The sequence below is a fragment of the Oryzias melastigma genome, linkage group LG22 (genome assembly GCF_002922805.2).
Source record: "Oryzias melastigma strain HK-1 linkage group LG22, ASM292280v2, whole genome shotgun sequence".
Classification (NCBI taxonomy): Eukaryota; Metazoa; Chordata; class Actinopteri; order Beloniformes; family Adrianichthyidae; genus Oryzias; species Oryzias melastigma.
In genome coordinates, this window is record NC_050533.1 from 15,174,371 (window position 1) to 15,189,668 (window position 15,298).

The window sequence follows — 15,298 nt, forward strand, 5'->3', positions numbered from 1 at the left end:
AAAATAAACAGAGTTTGCTAAAAATTTTCAGGAAATTGGTGATCCAGGGAAAAAAACACTGACTGACAGATGCCTCAAGTCTTTGGAGAATTTTTTTTTCCTTTGGAGCGAGGTGCTATAAAGTCCCAAATCTAAGGCTAAAAAATAAATAAATAATTGCAAACTGCAGCAGCTGGGCCCTCACAGAACATCCAGATTACCTCTGCAGCCCTCAGGAGTCACTTTATCGGTGACAGCTGGAATAAAACTCAGACTGACACGTGCGACAGAAAGGTGAAAAAGTTATCTGCCCACAGCTCTGCCACAGTCCATGTGTGTGTGAATGAACACATAGAGTCTTTAAAGAACCACACCAATGAAAAAATGTGTTTTTGACGTGTTCTTGTAGCATTTTTCTAACATATAGAGGACTTTAAAATTAAAGTTGTGTTTCTGGGTATTTCTTTATTCAAATCATGATGGATCAGGAGTAGATAAAACCTTTTCATTGTCTGAGCTGCCATCTAGCTCAAACCTGTATGGCTGGATAGCTCTGATATTTTTAGCTGTTTTTGTTATTATTTTAATGTTAGCTTGGGATTGTGAGGGGCTATAAGCTAGCAGATGAAAGTGTAAACAAAGGAATAATGGGATATCAGTCCGACCTCCTGCCACTCTGCAGAAACTATTTCCTAATAGTTTTTTTTATTTTTGCAAAAAACTGCATGATTTTAATTAAAATACAATTTTACAATCGTAAATATAGCTGGAGTTGGACTTTATTAAACCCTTTCATGAATTAGGTCAGTGTCAGAAATGCTGCAGTGATGTGATATTAATGTAAATTGGATGATGACTAACAATGGCTGGGTAAAAATTATCCTGGCAGGAAATTAGAATCTTTCTAATGAGAAAATTTCAGGTTCAATAAACTTTCCTTCATATTATTGAGCAGCCTTGAAATAATAGAACAAGAAAAGGTCATTACTTCTGATGCTAGGCTTTCTGATTGAGGTTACATGAGAATCCAGTGAGAAAGAGTAATAGATTAGGACTGAATTTTTCACGCACGTCTCGCAAACAGTGGTTACGGTTTGAGGAATATACAGAACACTTACGAGGTAGCGCTCTGAGGACACGCTGACGAGGATGAGGTCGTCACCGATGCGCACTTTCTCTCCTTCAGATCTCTGTTTTGAGGCTGGATGGATCGTCCACCAGCAGGCCTCCCCTATGAAAACAAACACCCTTCTTCATGTTGCCTCCATAGTTTGATCTTCTCTACACCTGAAAAGCACCTTGTTTGGAGTCAGATTTTTCCAGCTGTCCCCATCATTTTAAATAAAAATCCATGGTTGGCATTCAAAGCTCTGTTATGAAGCTGCCAAGAAGACAGCATTTGAGGTTTGACTAGTCAAGACAAACTGAAAATTTTGAGACAGTGAAGAGACAAAAGCCAAAATATATACAATTTATTTACTAAAAATTAGTTGAAAAATTAGTTGAAGAACAATATTGGCACCTTAAACAAAGTTTCATATTGCTCAAATGTGATGTTTTGCTCAAAGGTTTAAAGTTTTTGCTCACCCAAACAAAACCTGAGCACAAATCTTACAAAGTCATCCTGAAAATGCTGCATGGTGTGCTGCAAATCTAGAGCGGCGGGGGAAAAGTGGGCCAGCTTATGAGGAAACCACAACAACACTATCAAATATATCATTACTGACAATGGAAGGCACACTGTGTGTCTAACTCACTTCACAGGGAATATTAACTCAAACGGCGAAAAGGAACACTGAAATTTAGTCAAATGAGGTACGGAGAGAAAGCGCTGAGCGGAGAGAAAGAAACAGAACAAAAGACAGAGAGAGATGGTCACGGCGGATGAAAGCAACACGGTTTCCGAGTGTCTCTCTTTACCTGTGGAGTCCTCCTGCAGGCCCACATCAAACGATAGCTTGTCTGTTTGGGACCTTGATGTCTTTAAACAAGCCAGGTACTGTGAAGCAACAAAATTACCAAGATGAAAGCTCTCACACGCTCTTGATCTGGTGACCCTGCTTTCCATATGGGTGATATTTGAATCAATAAACCGAAATATGACACTTTTTTGTTTTGTTTTGGGTGAGGTCTCACCATAGAACTGAAGGAATGCCGCAGGAGGATGGCGTGACCGTACAGCAGTGTCTTGTGTCCACCACTTTGTGCTGCCTGTTAGGACAATTCACACACAAAAAACACACAAAAACATGTCAGAACAAGCTTTCAAGAGCAAAAAAAATGATAAAAAATCTCCTTCGGATTCTGCTTCTCCGCTCTACCCCAAACATGTTATCAATCAAAGACCTCCTTGATGATGATGAAGTCCTCAAGCAGCAAGAACATGTCTCCTGGGGAGTGCTGGCCGCCCTATCTCGCCAATGAGGACATGCAGTCTGACTCGCCAGGAGAAGATGGTGCTACCGGCTCTTGTATCCGGGATCGAACCAGATACAGGGTCATCTTTTCCGACTACGAGAATGTGGGAAGGATGCGCAACAGCAGTCAGTCTCAAGCAAGGAGTGACTCAATAGTCTGTTTCTTGGGGGAACAGGCCAGAGTTTTAGGGATGCAGGAAGGGGAATGGTATCTCTTCTGGGAAGAAATAAAAAGGTATCTGGCGTTCTGCTGCAAGCAAGTCCAGTGTTACTCACCTTCCTTATGAGCCTCTGTGAAGCATTAAGGTAAGAAAGGGTGGGATTATATATATTTAAAAATGTATATTTTAGTCTTTTGAGACGTTTTTCTCACGTTTGATGGTATTCTGGCTTAAAAACAAGGAAACGTCCCAAAAAATTTAATTTACTAAAAGTAAATGGGGGCTGGAGAAAAATACCATCTTGGTGGATGTTGGTTGTTGGAGAGAATTTGCATGGAAACTATAGACTACTTAAAAAAATGTCAAATGTCAAAAAATGTCAAAACTATGACCAGACTGCTGTCGAAGAAATTGTAACTTTGCTCTGATTTACAAGAATATTGGAGAGAAATCGTGAAAGCAAAAAGCAAAAATGATAGACAGTGAATTGTGTATAAAATATTGATACTGAATTAAAAAAACATGCAAAAATAAAAGATAAAACTGTGTTTGGCAGAAAACATATAAAACACAAATTGTAAAATTACAAATAATTATATTATATTATACATGTAAATGTAGATGGATATGTATAAAATGCATCATTTACAAAGAAATTATTAACCAAACCAAAATAACTAAATCAGATTTTTCTTATTATGTATTGTGGGGTTGTTTTTTTAAGTAAATGATTATGATTCGTATTTTTCTTGCTTTGCAGCGTATTATTGACAATACAGGTTGTGTGCTTGCTTTGGGATTTTCTTAATATAAAAAGAAAAGTAGAAAAACATCAGCAATTTTTTCTACAAAAGGAGATTTTGAAGGATTTCTTGTCTTCCTGACAATACCGGACCTGTGCTTTGTGTTTGTGTCTTTAAATCCAAAATGGAGTTCTAAATAAGATAAAAATTGTTTTTCCTTAGGAAAGACTGTTCTTTTTGTATATTTTCGAGGAGTTCTTGTCTTCCTCTCAATAAGTGGCCTTTGCTTTGTGTTTTTCTCTCAATGCTAAATACAGTTCTAAAAAGAAGAAAATAAAGAAGGGAAACAGCAGCATGTTTTTGCTGACTGTTTTAGGTGAAACTTGTTAAAATAAAAAAATAAAATTGTGTTTGGCAGAATGCATAGAAGACACAAGATGTAAAATAAAGTTCTAAAAAATCAGTACAGCTTTTTTTATTTGAGTTTTTCTTTTAACGTTCAATAAAGCTCAAAAATAAGAAAATAAAGAAAGGAAACAGCAGTATTTTTTCAATAAAGACGACTGTTTTTTGTATATCTTGAAGGATTTCTTATCTTTCTGTCAATACGGGACCTATGCTTTGTGTTTTTCTCATGTTGTTAAAAAAAGCTCTAAAAAGAAGAAAATAAAGAAGGGAAGCAGCAGCAATTTTACATAAGGACTTTTCTGAGAAACTTGTGAAAATAAAATAAAATTGGGTTTGGAAGAATGAATATAAGACAATATATTTGTTTTCTAAAAAGTATAAAAATTAGAAAACCATTTTTTTATGTCTTGTCTCGCCATTTTCAATAAAGTCCTAAAAATAATAAAATGAAGGGAAACAGCAGCATTTTATTCAATAAGGAAGACTGATTTTTGCATAGTTTGAAGGATTTCTCGTCTTGTTTCATATTGGTGACAATAGGATTCATGTGCTTTTGTAATTTTCTTAATGTTATAAACGGTTAAAAAAAGAATACAATATCAATAACTAATCTTTGCATTTTTTTCAAGAATTACCTAATTATGTTCCTTAAAAAAAGTCAAACAGCCTGTAAATACTTAGGTTGAAAGAAATAAAAAAGTCATGGCCTCCCTTCTTCTGTTTGTGTGTTTCTATCTGCCTTTGATTGGCCACTGGAACAAAAGCTCATCTGTGGTGCGCTGCAGCTGTGTTGTGCAGACTGCAGCACTGGCTTCCAGGTTTCTTCTGTGCTGCTGGCTTCTTGCTTTATGCTGGCTGAGGTGCTGAGCCTAATGCAGCGAGGAACACAGAGCTGCAATCATCCCCCCCGCCACCTCCACCACCACCAATAGACTCCAGTCTGCTGCTCATTTTCCACTCTGGGCAATGCGTTATCATTAAGGGGAGAGATCTTCAGACAGATATTGCAGCAGAAATGAGCAGTGGAACACCCTTTGGTTTAATTAATGTAAAGAGAGAAGAATGTTGGAAGAAAAAAGGAGAAGAAACAGATCATATGTGCAGCTGTTATCAATTTATATGTTTGACATTTAACAAGACGGAGGAGTGTGATTCCTGCAGTGGTCAGTTTAGCAGCTTCCCTCTGGAAACGAGGGAAAGAGGTGAGGGGATAAGAGGCGAAAACAAGGCGCACACATCATCATCTGTCGGTTAGACTGTCCGACCAGATCGCTTGGCAACAGGTCTGCACTTGAAGAAATTGGTTTGAAAAGGCTGTTGTTTGCTATTTCTGCAAGTCTTCGATACACGTCGATACCATCTGGCTGAAGCGGCCCCAACTATCTATTTCCCCCCCAACATCTGTCCAGTGATGAGCCCCATCCATCGATGGGTGCATTGATTCCACGGCTCAGTCGAGACATATCTAATTTCCCTTTTCGTTATAACTGCGCTTGTGACATTTCCCGATGAGCGATGAAAGTTGGACCACATGGAAAATGGCTAAATGTGGCAGTAGGGAACACTCAGGAGGAAACGCAGCCCTGAGGTTTCCCCCGGTATTCCCTGAAAGTCACATAAAGAATAAAAAGTTATTAAAAAAAACATGGGAGATGGATTTATCACCTTCAGAATAATGCAATGTCAAAGCCCAACTGAAACAAATTCAGTCATCCCTGTAGGTTTTCATGAGATTATATTGATTTGTTTTTTTTTTTCATAGATTCCTGCCAGCTAGAACAAACACTCCCTTCAACAGCAGAGGAACTAATGGCCTTGACGTCCATCATTCTGTTGCACAGAGAGTCCCCTGTGGCTAAAATTCTCCATCCCTGGCACCTCCCTTCATCTCTGGAACAGCGTTAAAAGCGGAGGATTTAAGGAGACTCTTGTCATTACTGATGTGGCTAAAGAGGGAGAAGAGTCATGCAGGGATCTTTGTCTTTTGATTATGTCACGTGAGATCATCTCTGTTACAGACGAGCTCTGTACAATATGTAGCAGGATCCTATGGCCACTTTGATTATTGGAAAAAGGAGTGACAGATAAGAGTTTTTTTAGGGGGAATAGGTTGAGAACGATCCAGTGAAAGCTGTAATGCTACCACCAACTCATACTATACAACTCACATTCTAAATACCACTTCCAATAAAAAGTCTATGTAATTGCATGTCTATGTGTGTCTCAAAATTATAGCAAGTGTTGAAGTTTATTTTTAAGCTCTACGTACAAAATACACAACCATTGAAACAGTTAAACCAGTTTTGGCCAATTAGGGACTTGGATTTGGAAGTGACGGATGGGTAGGGTCCTTTTTAATTCACAGAAGTGCCAATTTGATCATAAAGGAGAAATTGATACTTGCAATTTGTGCCTGGCCGGGTTAGGGTACCGGTATCAGTCCAGTACCAGTCTGCGTCCCGGAAGAATACAGATATCCTGTATCCTACCCCAGTACTGGTACCCTACCTAAACCTACCCCGGTAGGGTACCTACATGACGCAGAGCTGTACCGGTCAGCTCTGTGTCATGGTACAGGAACCCTAACCCAGTAGGTATCCTAACCCTAACCCAGTAGGGTACCGGCACTGGGTTAGGGTTAGGATACTTACCTAATCTGGTACCCTACCGGGTTACGGTACTCGTGCCATGACGCAGAGCTTTTACAGTTACAGAGCGGATACAGAGCAGACAAAGAACCGATACTGGTACCCTACTAGGTCAGGATTAGGATACCTGGACACAGACTGGTACCGGTACTATGTTAGGGTACCTGTACTGGTACCAATACCCTTCCGGTCTGCAACCTGGTACAGGTATCCTAATAGGAACAGCCAGCACGTCATACCTGTACCAGGATGCAGACCAGAAGTGTACCGGTTCCAAGTTAGGGTACCTGTACCGGTACCCTTTCAGTCTGCGTCCTTGTACCTGTACTGTGACTGACGCAGAGCGGTCTGGTACTGGTACCCTACTGGGTTAGGGTTGGGATACCTGTACCGGGGCGCAGATTGGACTGGTACCGGGTTAGGGTCCAGCACGCAGACCAGACTGGTTCTGGTACCCTACTGCATTAGGGTTAGGATACCTGTTTTGGAACGCAGACCAGACCAGTACCTGTCCACGTCCAAGGGTTGGGGACCCCTGATTTAATGAGAACAGCCAGCACGTCAAGAAGCGACAAGTCGGGGACACCCAAAACAACAAAAAGTAGCGCAGAGGGGGTCCGAACCATACGTCCATATTTGATGAGTTGGCAGTGAGAATGCGTTGGAAGACAATAAAAGCGTGTTTAAGAACCCACCCTCAGCGTATTCTATCACGTGTCCAGTAAGCTTTCTGGGCAAAACAGTGAACTGAATGTCACACCAGTCTAACAGTGAGGCTCCTTTATTTAACCCTGCAGTAGAAAAATAAGTCATACACAAAGAACTTCCTGATGGAAAAGACTCCACTAGTTCCGGTTTTAGATGCTCAGAGATGACACGCTGGACACTTATATCCTATGCATGCATAAAAGGTGAGAGAAAAACAGTATGAGTGGCGAACCTACCCATCGATCCGGGCCTCGTGTCTATCATGAACAGGATGGAGATTACACACAGAAAATAGAAGACAAAGATGGCAAAATTACTTTTCAAAATTTGAAAATAAAAAAAAAATAAAAAAAACCCCAAGGGTTTGCATAAAAAAAGGATACGGGTGAAGCTGCAGTAGTAGCAGGGTATCCCTTTCATCTTCATCAATATTCATTATGTCCTGGACCTCTGTGCAGTCAGAGTGCCTAAGCTAGTATAATGGGCCTATTTTATCTATTAATCTCCAAGCAGCGTCTGACCAAGAATATTCAGCTTAGCTCCATTTCGTTTTTACTGCCTCTTTCGAATCTCAGAGCAAAGTTGGACACGCATGCAAATGAGTCAGAGTATGGCTTGTATGAGGTTTTTTTCTTCTGTGAGTTGGAGAGTGTTTCTGCCACTCACCCCTTCGTTGTTCTGTCCACTCTTAGCCAACATCTCCTGGAGGGCCCGCACCGACAGCGACTGCTCCAGCACGAAGGTGCAGATGCACAGGTCCGGAGGTACATACTGAAACAACAGTCGAGCCCGCATGAAACATAACAATCCCTCATAATTTTACAGGAATAAACTTGTAGAATAATAAGTAAAAGAGTCAATATTTTACAATAATTAATTTATATTTTAGAAGCTATGAAAGAGAATTTACAAGATTTAAGTCTAAAGAAAAATATAAACAACGTGTGTGTGAGTATAAGAGATTCCATTGTAAGCTGTTATTTTAGAATTGGTTTCTCAAACAAGTAAACATTAAGACTTTAAGCGAGTCAACATTGACTTATAGTAAATAAAGGGACTTTGAAAAGAATTTGCTCAAAATTTGGCCTCTTCAGATGAAGATTCTTGACCCACAAGGAGTGGAATTTCAGCATAGTTGCAGAAATCCAAATGCATTATGGGACATGGATTCCTTTGAGTAACTAAAGCCTTTTGGCATTATCATTAATGGCTGCATTGATATGGATTTAGTCAGCATGTTATGTTGATGGAGGCTTACACAACAAATTTTATTTTTGAAAAATAATAACTTTTTCTTTATAAATTACGACTTTTCTCTTATCATTTTACAACTAGGGGTGTAGAGAGAAATCAATTCAGTGATATCTCGAGATATTGCATTTGCCGATACTTGTATCGATTTTAAATGCTGCCCTGAAGATATTTAATTAATTCTTTATGAGTGTTCTTCAGCATCTTATTTTTGTTTTCCACTTAAACCCTTGACCACTAGTTGGCAGCACAGCACACTTTGATCAGGTCTAAACCACACCAGAACAAGATCTCGTGGGAACTAGCTTGTATTAAATGTTCGGTCTCATTGCCTCAGTCAGCCTCGTGATTTTTGCTGTTATGAGACATTTACTACTTAGTATGACTGTGTTTTTTTCTTTCTTATTAAAAAAAAAATTCTGGTACATATATTGTGATGATACATATTGTATCACAAGACATGTATCACAAGACATATTGTATCGCCAGACTCTTGCCAATACACACCCCTATTTATGACAGGGGTTCCCAAACTATGGCCCTCCTCCACATTTGGCCCGGCCCCCCAAACACTATCATCGACCCATAATTGTCGATCAAGACCCGCATGGTACGTGACTTTTTATTCCACCCTTCTGCAGTCTGAAATGTGACAGGAGAAGATAGACTATTTATGGGTTTAACTGTGTGAATGCTGTATAGGGTTACAATACTGTATTTAAGCTACATGCTAGCTCATTTAGCTCATTTAGAATTTTTTGAGTTGTTTCATCTAATTTGGCACTTTGCTAAAATTTTAGCTAGCTATCAGCTTCAGCATTTTCAGCAAATAACTTCAGCGTTTTCTAGGCAATTTTGGGGTTTGGCTGATATGTTAGCAACCTGCTAGCTGTTTCCGCTAATTTAGGCTTTTTTCAGTTTTTTAGTCTAATTTGCCATTTAGCTCATATTTAAGCTACATGCAAGCTGTTTTTTTAGGCTAATTTGGCACTTCGCTAATATTTTAGCTACATTGTGGCTAAAATATTTTTAGGTCCAATGCTAACTTTTTATGTTTTGGCCACATAACTTTTTTGCTATGTGGAAAGAAAAAGTTCTGGGATCCCTGATTTAAGGCTATATTACTATGAAACATTTCCTTTTTTCTCATAATTTTACAATTATAAAACTATAAAATTTGGATTTTAATCACTTTTTTTTCATAGTTTTACAACTCTGTTAATGTAAAATATTGACTTTTTTTCTCATAGTAGCCTGACTATATTACATGTTAATTTTTTTCAAATTTTTGTGACTTTTTTCTCAAAAATATTCAAATTTTCCTCATACTTTTATGATTTGATTCCTGTATATATATATAGAGATATATATCTCTATATATATAGATATATATATAGATATATATATATTTCTCTCTTGTGATGGCCCTAATCTGTTATACTAACATAAAAACAATGCTGCTACAGTTAAAAAATTGCATTTTGATATGGAGTTTAAAGAACAACCAAAGATGCTATTTATTTTTTTCCCTAAAATGTCACTCTGTTCCTTTTAAGCACAGTCAGTAACAGCAGAAGGAAGTCAGGGTAAAATAACTACCACATCTTCTACTGCAGAGTCTGTTCTTTAGCTGAAGTGGGATTTCAGAAAGCCACACAGCAGCAAGCCTTCATCCAAACATTAAAATTAAAAGGGTTGAACGACCTTTACTGCCACCGATCGACACTTGTTTTTATTCAGTGTTTTATAAGGCTGAAGGAGAGAAACAGCCTCTTGGTCTGCATAGATCTAAAGATCATAAAACTGCAGCTTACTGCTGTACTTTTGCTAAACTCAATCCCGTTTCCCCATTAACCAAGACTAACTTTGGAAACAATGCATTTATGTGCTCTCTGCATCCTACATGTCCCACATGTCCAGCATAATAGTGAACAATAGCTACAAATGTAGACGTTGCCAAATCTTACAGAAATCAGGACAGAAACAGCCTTGATAGCAGAAATGGGAATGTCAAGACCACAAGATAAATGATCCCAACACAAAAACACCCTACTACCTCCTTTCAGGCCTTCTAAACTTTTTCTAAAGTGGATCATTCAGACAGGTGACTCTGGCCTTGTTTAAAACTTCACAGCCCAGTTTCTGGTTCAGCATAGAGAACTTTTTAGTGGAGATGTAAAAGATAATCTAGGGTGAGTTTACTGCAGAAAATGCAAAGCAAGCACATCTCCATATAGAAATTTATAGAGATATTTATTCCTTTATTTCTTTTTACATGAAGCATCCTTAGCCATATAAACATATTTAACCCACTATGTCAAAAGATTGACATGATTTTTTGTAAATTAAGATGTTTTTTTTTGACCCTTTGATAAAATTCACAAAAACTGTGTTTAAGTGATAACTGATGGGTAGTGATATCTATTTGTCTTATAAAGCAAATTTTGATGGGATGGATTGTGTAAATGAGAATTGGTACTAACCAGAATGTTGAACAAAATAAACATAATTTCAACCTTGTGTTGCCATTGCAAACGTGATGTCTTTCCAGGCACTCTACAGTATTAATAGAGAATTTAAGAAAAGCTTAACTCTTATGTCAGAGGGACAAACAGCTCATGTCAGTCATGAAGTCATTACATCACATGACTTTGAAGCTGCCTTCAATAATTTAATGGCTTTCAAGGAGGTGAGGAAAGAGACAAGGGGTATATTTATGTAAATAATCGATTTTTCTAGAAACCAGTTGTGTTTTTCTAAGAGGAATCCAGTTACTAACTCAATTACATTTTGGATTCAGTAGTTACCATAGCTAATTACTTACTAGAAGTACCATTTCCATCATTGATGACAAGTAAGAAGATTAAGAATCATCAACTTTGAAAAGAGGACTCCATCAAACATGGTTTCTGGGTTAAGAGTTGAAACTTAAACTTTGAAGAGGTTTAAGAGGGAACTTGAACTGTTAATTGGTCCTGGAAAAAAGCTTGATTTATTAAAAATCTCATCATCATTCCAAGGCCTGGACTTGTGCACAAAACAAAGACGCAGCATCAATACCGAAGTGTTAAACGGGCATTCCTCTGATAGTCATAACATTTAGTCTCTGACAAGGAGAGAGCTGCTGGCTGTAAATCATAATCAACCGTTTTCACAAACTGATTGATCATGCCATTTAGGCTGCACACGTTTTAAATCATTTTCAGCCCACCACTTGGATCTTTGGCTGATCACTTAACCGCTTCACTAAAGAAAAAATATATATTATTGATTAGGCCTGCTCCAAATTGTCCTGTTGGAGGATTATTTTGAACCTATTTTGTCCTCAAAGGTGTCTTTTTTTTATACAAAAACCAAAAATATAAGATAAAACACATGAATGTGAGTATTTATCTGGTGTCATTTTAATCTAAAATGTGCTGAAAGCCCATTTTCACCTTTTGACATGCAAACACTGGGGGCAAAAGAACACAATAAAGCAGTTTCTTTGCAATTTAGGTCTGACTTTTCTTTGTTTTTCCTTCTCATCCCTATTTCTGAGAAACATCTCGCCGTCTTTCCAAGCACCGAATGCTTGAATGTGTTTGATCTAAACAAATAATAATGAATCAGGAAGATTCATCGAGAAAAAAGGTTGTAAAATGTGTCAGAGCAGCAGTAATGCATTCTGATTCTCTGAGGGAGCTCAACATGTCAGAGACAATAAAGACAAAGAGAAAAATAAACCCTGTGAAATATACTAACACAACATGCATTAATGTGGAAATATAAAGAAAACCAATTAAATGTAACTACATCTTTCCACACAGTCCAACCAGAATGTATTTTTACAAGAAATAATCAAACACATGCAGCCATTTCAGATTATTATAATCACTTCACAGAGATGGAACGTTGTCACTCATCAACTTTAGGCGAAGCCCATCAAAGGAAGCGTGGTGGATGGGAACTGTTTTTCTCACACTGATGAGGCCCCGCTCTGATTTTCCAAGCAGCCTAGTTTAGCTTTGGATCCAAATCAGACGAAAACCAAGCAGATGCTTCGTCTGGATGAATCTGTCCTTTTATATAGTCTGGTGGTTTAGGATGTTTTTTTTTAATGATAATTACTGAAAATCTAATTAAACTAGGAAAGTTGCATTGCCTGCTATAATGCTAGTGTGAGAATGCTTTTTGTTGAATGTTGTCATTGAAGATGCTGAAGCTGTTTATTTTAATTCCTGAATAATGTCCTGAGCGTGCTGAATATTTTGTTCCTAAAAGTGCACACAGAATTTGAAGAATCTATTGAAAAATCGCAAAAAATGTGTAAGATTTTGAAATGCACAAAAGGGTATGAATACCAAAAGTACAAGCATGAATGTCCTGAATGTGCTCAATGTTTTGAAACCAATATTAAATACATTGCAAGAGTGCACAAAGAATATGAAAAATTTATTAAAAATTGCGTAAAATAAAAAAAAAAAATGTAAAATTTCTGAGTATCAAAAGTACAAGCATGAACGTCCTGAACGTGCTGAACATTTTGATACCAAAATTGCCTATAATGCTAAAGTGTAAAAAGAATTACAAACATTTCTTGAAAAGTTTTTTGAAAAAAATCACAGAAATTGTGTAAAATTTCAAAAACTGTAAATGTATTAATATCACAAAAACAGGAATGACGGTCCTGATCGTTTTGATAGCAACATTGTATAGGGTTCTAAGTAAATTTCTATGCAACTGAAGAATCACATAAATTGAAAAAAAATTAAAAATACGGAAAAGATATGAATACCAAAAGCTCAAGCATGAATGACCTGAATATTTTGATACCAATATTGCATAGATGTCAAAGTGCACAAAGTATTTGAAGAGTTTCTCTTTTCTATGGGGCTAAAAAAATAACATACATTGCATAAAATTAAAAAAATTACAAAATATATGAATACTAAAAGTACAAGCAGGAATGTCCTGAACGTTTTGATAATAAGATTGCTTAAGTTTAAGTGCAAAAAGTTTTTAAAGGATTTGAAGAATGTCCCATTCATTTTCAATGGGGCCAAAAAATTGTATAAATTGCATAAATTCTTAAAATCCGTAAAATATATCAATACCAAAATAACAAGAAGTAATGTCCTGAACTTGCTGAATATTTTGATACCAAGATTGCGGAAATCCTTTAAAACGTCATTAGATGGCTGCGTTTCCATTAACTATGAAATTGCTCAAATTGGATTTGCGATAATGAATTTGCTTAATTGAAATGCAACAATTAAAAAAAACGTGTATTAATCAAAATAGAAGCTTTTGTGCATAGAGCAGGTGTCTTTGGGGGCGTATCAAGACGGAAACATTTTTTTTGAGTTTTACATGCTGAAAAACGTACGATTCATTCCAATAAGAACCACTATAATGAACATTTCTCAACTCCGTATAATAGCACATCCTTTGCTTACTCCATGTAAAGCCTTTTTTTCACAATTGCAACCCAAATATTAAACTCTGTTGCTGTCTCTCAAATGCATGTTCCTTAAAATTGTAGAATAATTTAAAAAAGGAAATAAACTGACTAAAATGCAAAGAGAAAAAAGGGATGCTCCCAAACCAAAGTTTCTGATCATTTAGGCTGCGTTTATATGTTTACCTGGAAAATGTATAATCAAGACTGCAATCAGATGTTCCATCATCAGTATCTCTAAAAGTTTCTTTATTGCTCTATATTCTGAGCGAAACTCTCTAAAAGTGGAGTCACTGAACCCACCTTTGCTTCTGATGTGGGCTCCAAGTAACACAGTCGATTGCCCAGCCCCTCAGCAGCCAGGCAGAACTTACGATTCTCCTTCTGGATGCAGGCCACGCACTGGAGCACCACTTCATCATCCTGTCGAGACAAAACTGACTTCAGTTTTTTTGGGTCTACCCAAGCAAATGCAGACACGTTCCATTTCAGCAGAAACCCAGTTCGACCCATTCCCTTCTGCTGATTGGAGCAGGTATGTGAAGGTTTGGACTCAATCTCTCCCTGCCTCAGCGCTGGAGGGGGAACCATGGTAGTGCAGAGGGAGGATGCATAAAGACGCCCACCAAAAGTTCTCTTAATAAAGTGCACTGAGCCCTGACTGTGCTACAAAAACTAGAAGGTTTCTGTCTGAGCAAACGAAAACTAACCATACCAGACAGAGGAGTGAGGCCACAACTGGAATTCTTCAATCATATGGGCTGGAAAATAATCAAGTTAATATTTATTGTAGTAATTTTAACATTTTTTTGTTGTGTGTCTTGGTAAATCCTCAATTCACATAAATAATGTAAGAGTTAGTGATGAGGTAAGGAGGAAGTGGACAATTACATTCACTAACACTAAAATGAGTTTGGTCAAAAACTGTTTATCCTAGGTTAGCATTGTGTTCATACAAAAGGATTCCAAAAAGTTTTAAGCTTTAAAATGTTTGGTTCAAAACAAACAACAAGATTTATGACACATTATTGGAATAAATTCACAAAGTGAATCTTCACCTGTTTTTTAGACAATTTTCAATTTTCTAAAAATGGATTCATTTTTATTTTGTCTATATATGATTGATCTTCTGATTTGAGAACATAACATGCGTCAATGGCACAGTAAAGTTCTGGTGCCACTGACATGGGGTTTTATCAACCTGTCGACTGTAGCAAATAAGGCCCGAACATTATGAGAGTTTTTGGTAATGATGTCAGAAAAATAGGACTTCTTTGAATTGCAAGGTTGTAAATTATAAAAGTGCAGTTTTTCTTTACAGATGTTGTAATCAACCTACAGTTTAGTCTTTCTCCATCGGCGCTCAGATTTCCGACACTCTCTTTTTCCTTTCTTTATGAGTACGGAATTTCTCCATGGAGATTTCTTCCCAGCAGCGATCACCTTTACATTACTGGGAGCAATACTTTGCATGATATTTGACATATTGGCATTAAACCTTTTGACAAGTTCATTGACTGAATCCCCTAAGAGGGAAGGTGCT

The 15,298-nt window shown here is 37.4% G+C and overlaps 1 protein-coding gene across 7 annotated transcripts in view; it reads right to left on the reverse strand.

Annotated features, from left to right (window-relative positions):
- Window positions 1-15,298, reverse strand: part of LOC112147146 (ryanodine receptor 3) — a 125,664-nt gene that overhangs the window by 84,497 nt on the left and 25,869 nt on the right. For 5 of the 7 annotated variants that reach the window (XM_036210114.1, XM_036210113.1, XM_036210112.1 and 2 more), the window contains exons 2-7: window positions 14,059-14,178; window positions 7,731-7,835; window positions 2,673-2,687; window positions 2,116-2,190; window positions 1,900-1,978; window positions 1,098-1,210 (exon numbers count right to left, since the gene is read on the reverse strand). In XM_036210114.1, the coding sequence (XP_036066007.1) occupies window positions 1,098-1,210; window positions 1,900-1,978; window positions 2,116-2,190; window positions 2,673-2,687; window positions 7,731-7,835; window positions 14,059-14,178 (507 nt within the window). The remainder of the gene's footprint in view (window positions 1-1,097; window positions 1,211-1,899; window positions 1,979-2,115; window positions 2,191-2,672; window positions 2,688-7,730; window positions 7,836-14,058; window positions 14,179-15,298) is intronic. The other 2 variants (XM_024273339.2, XM_024273331.2) reach the window with 1 other exon arrangement.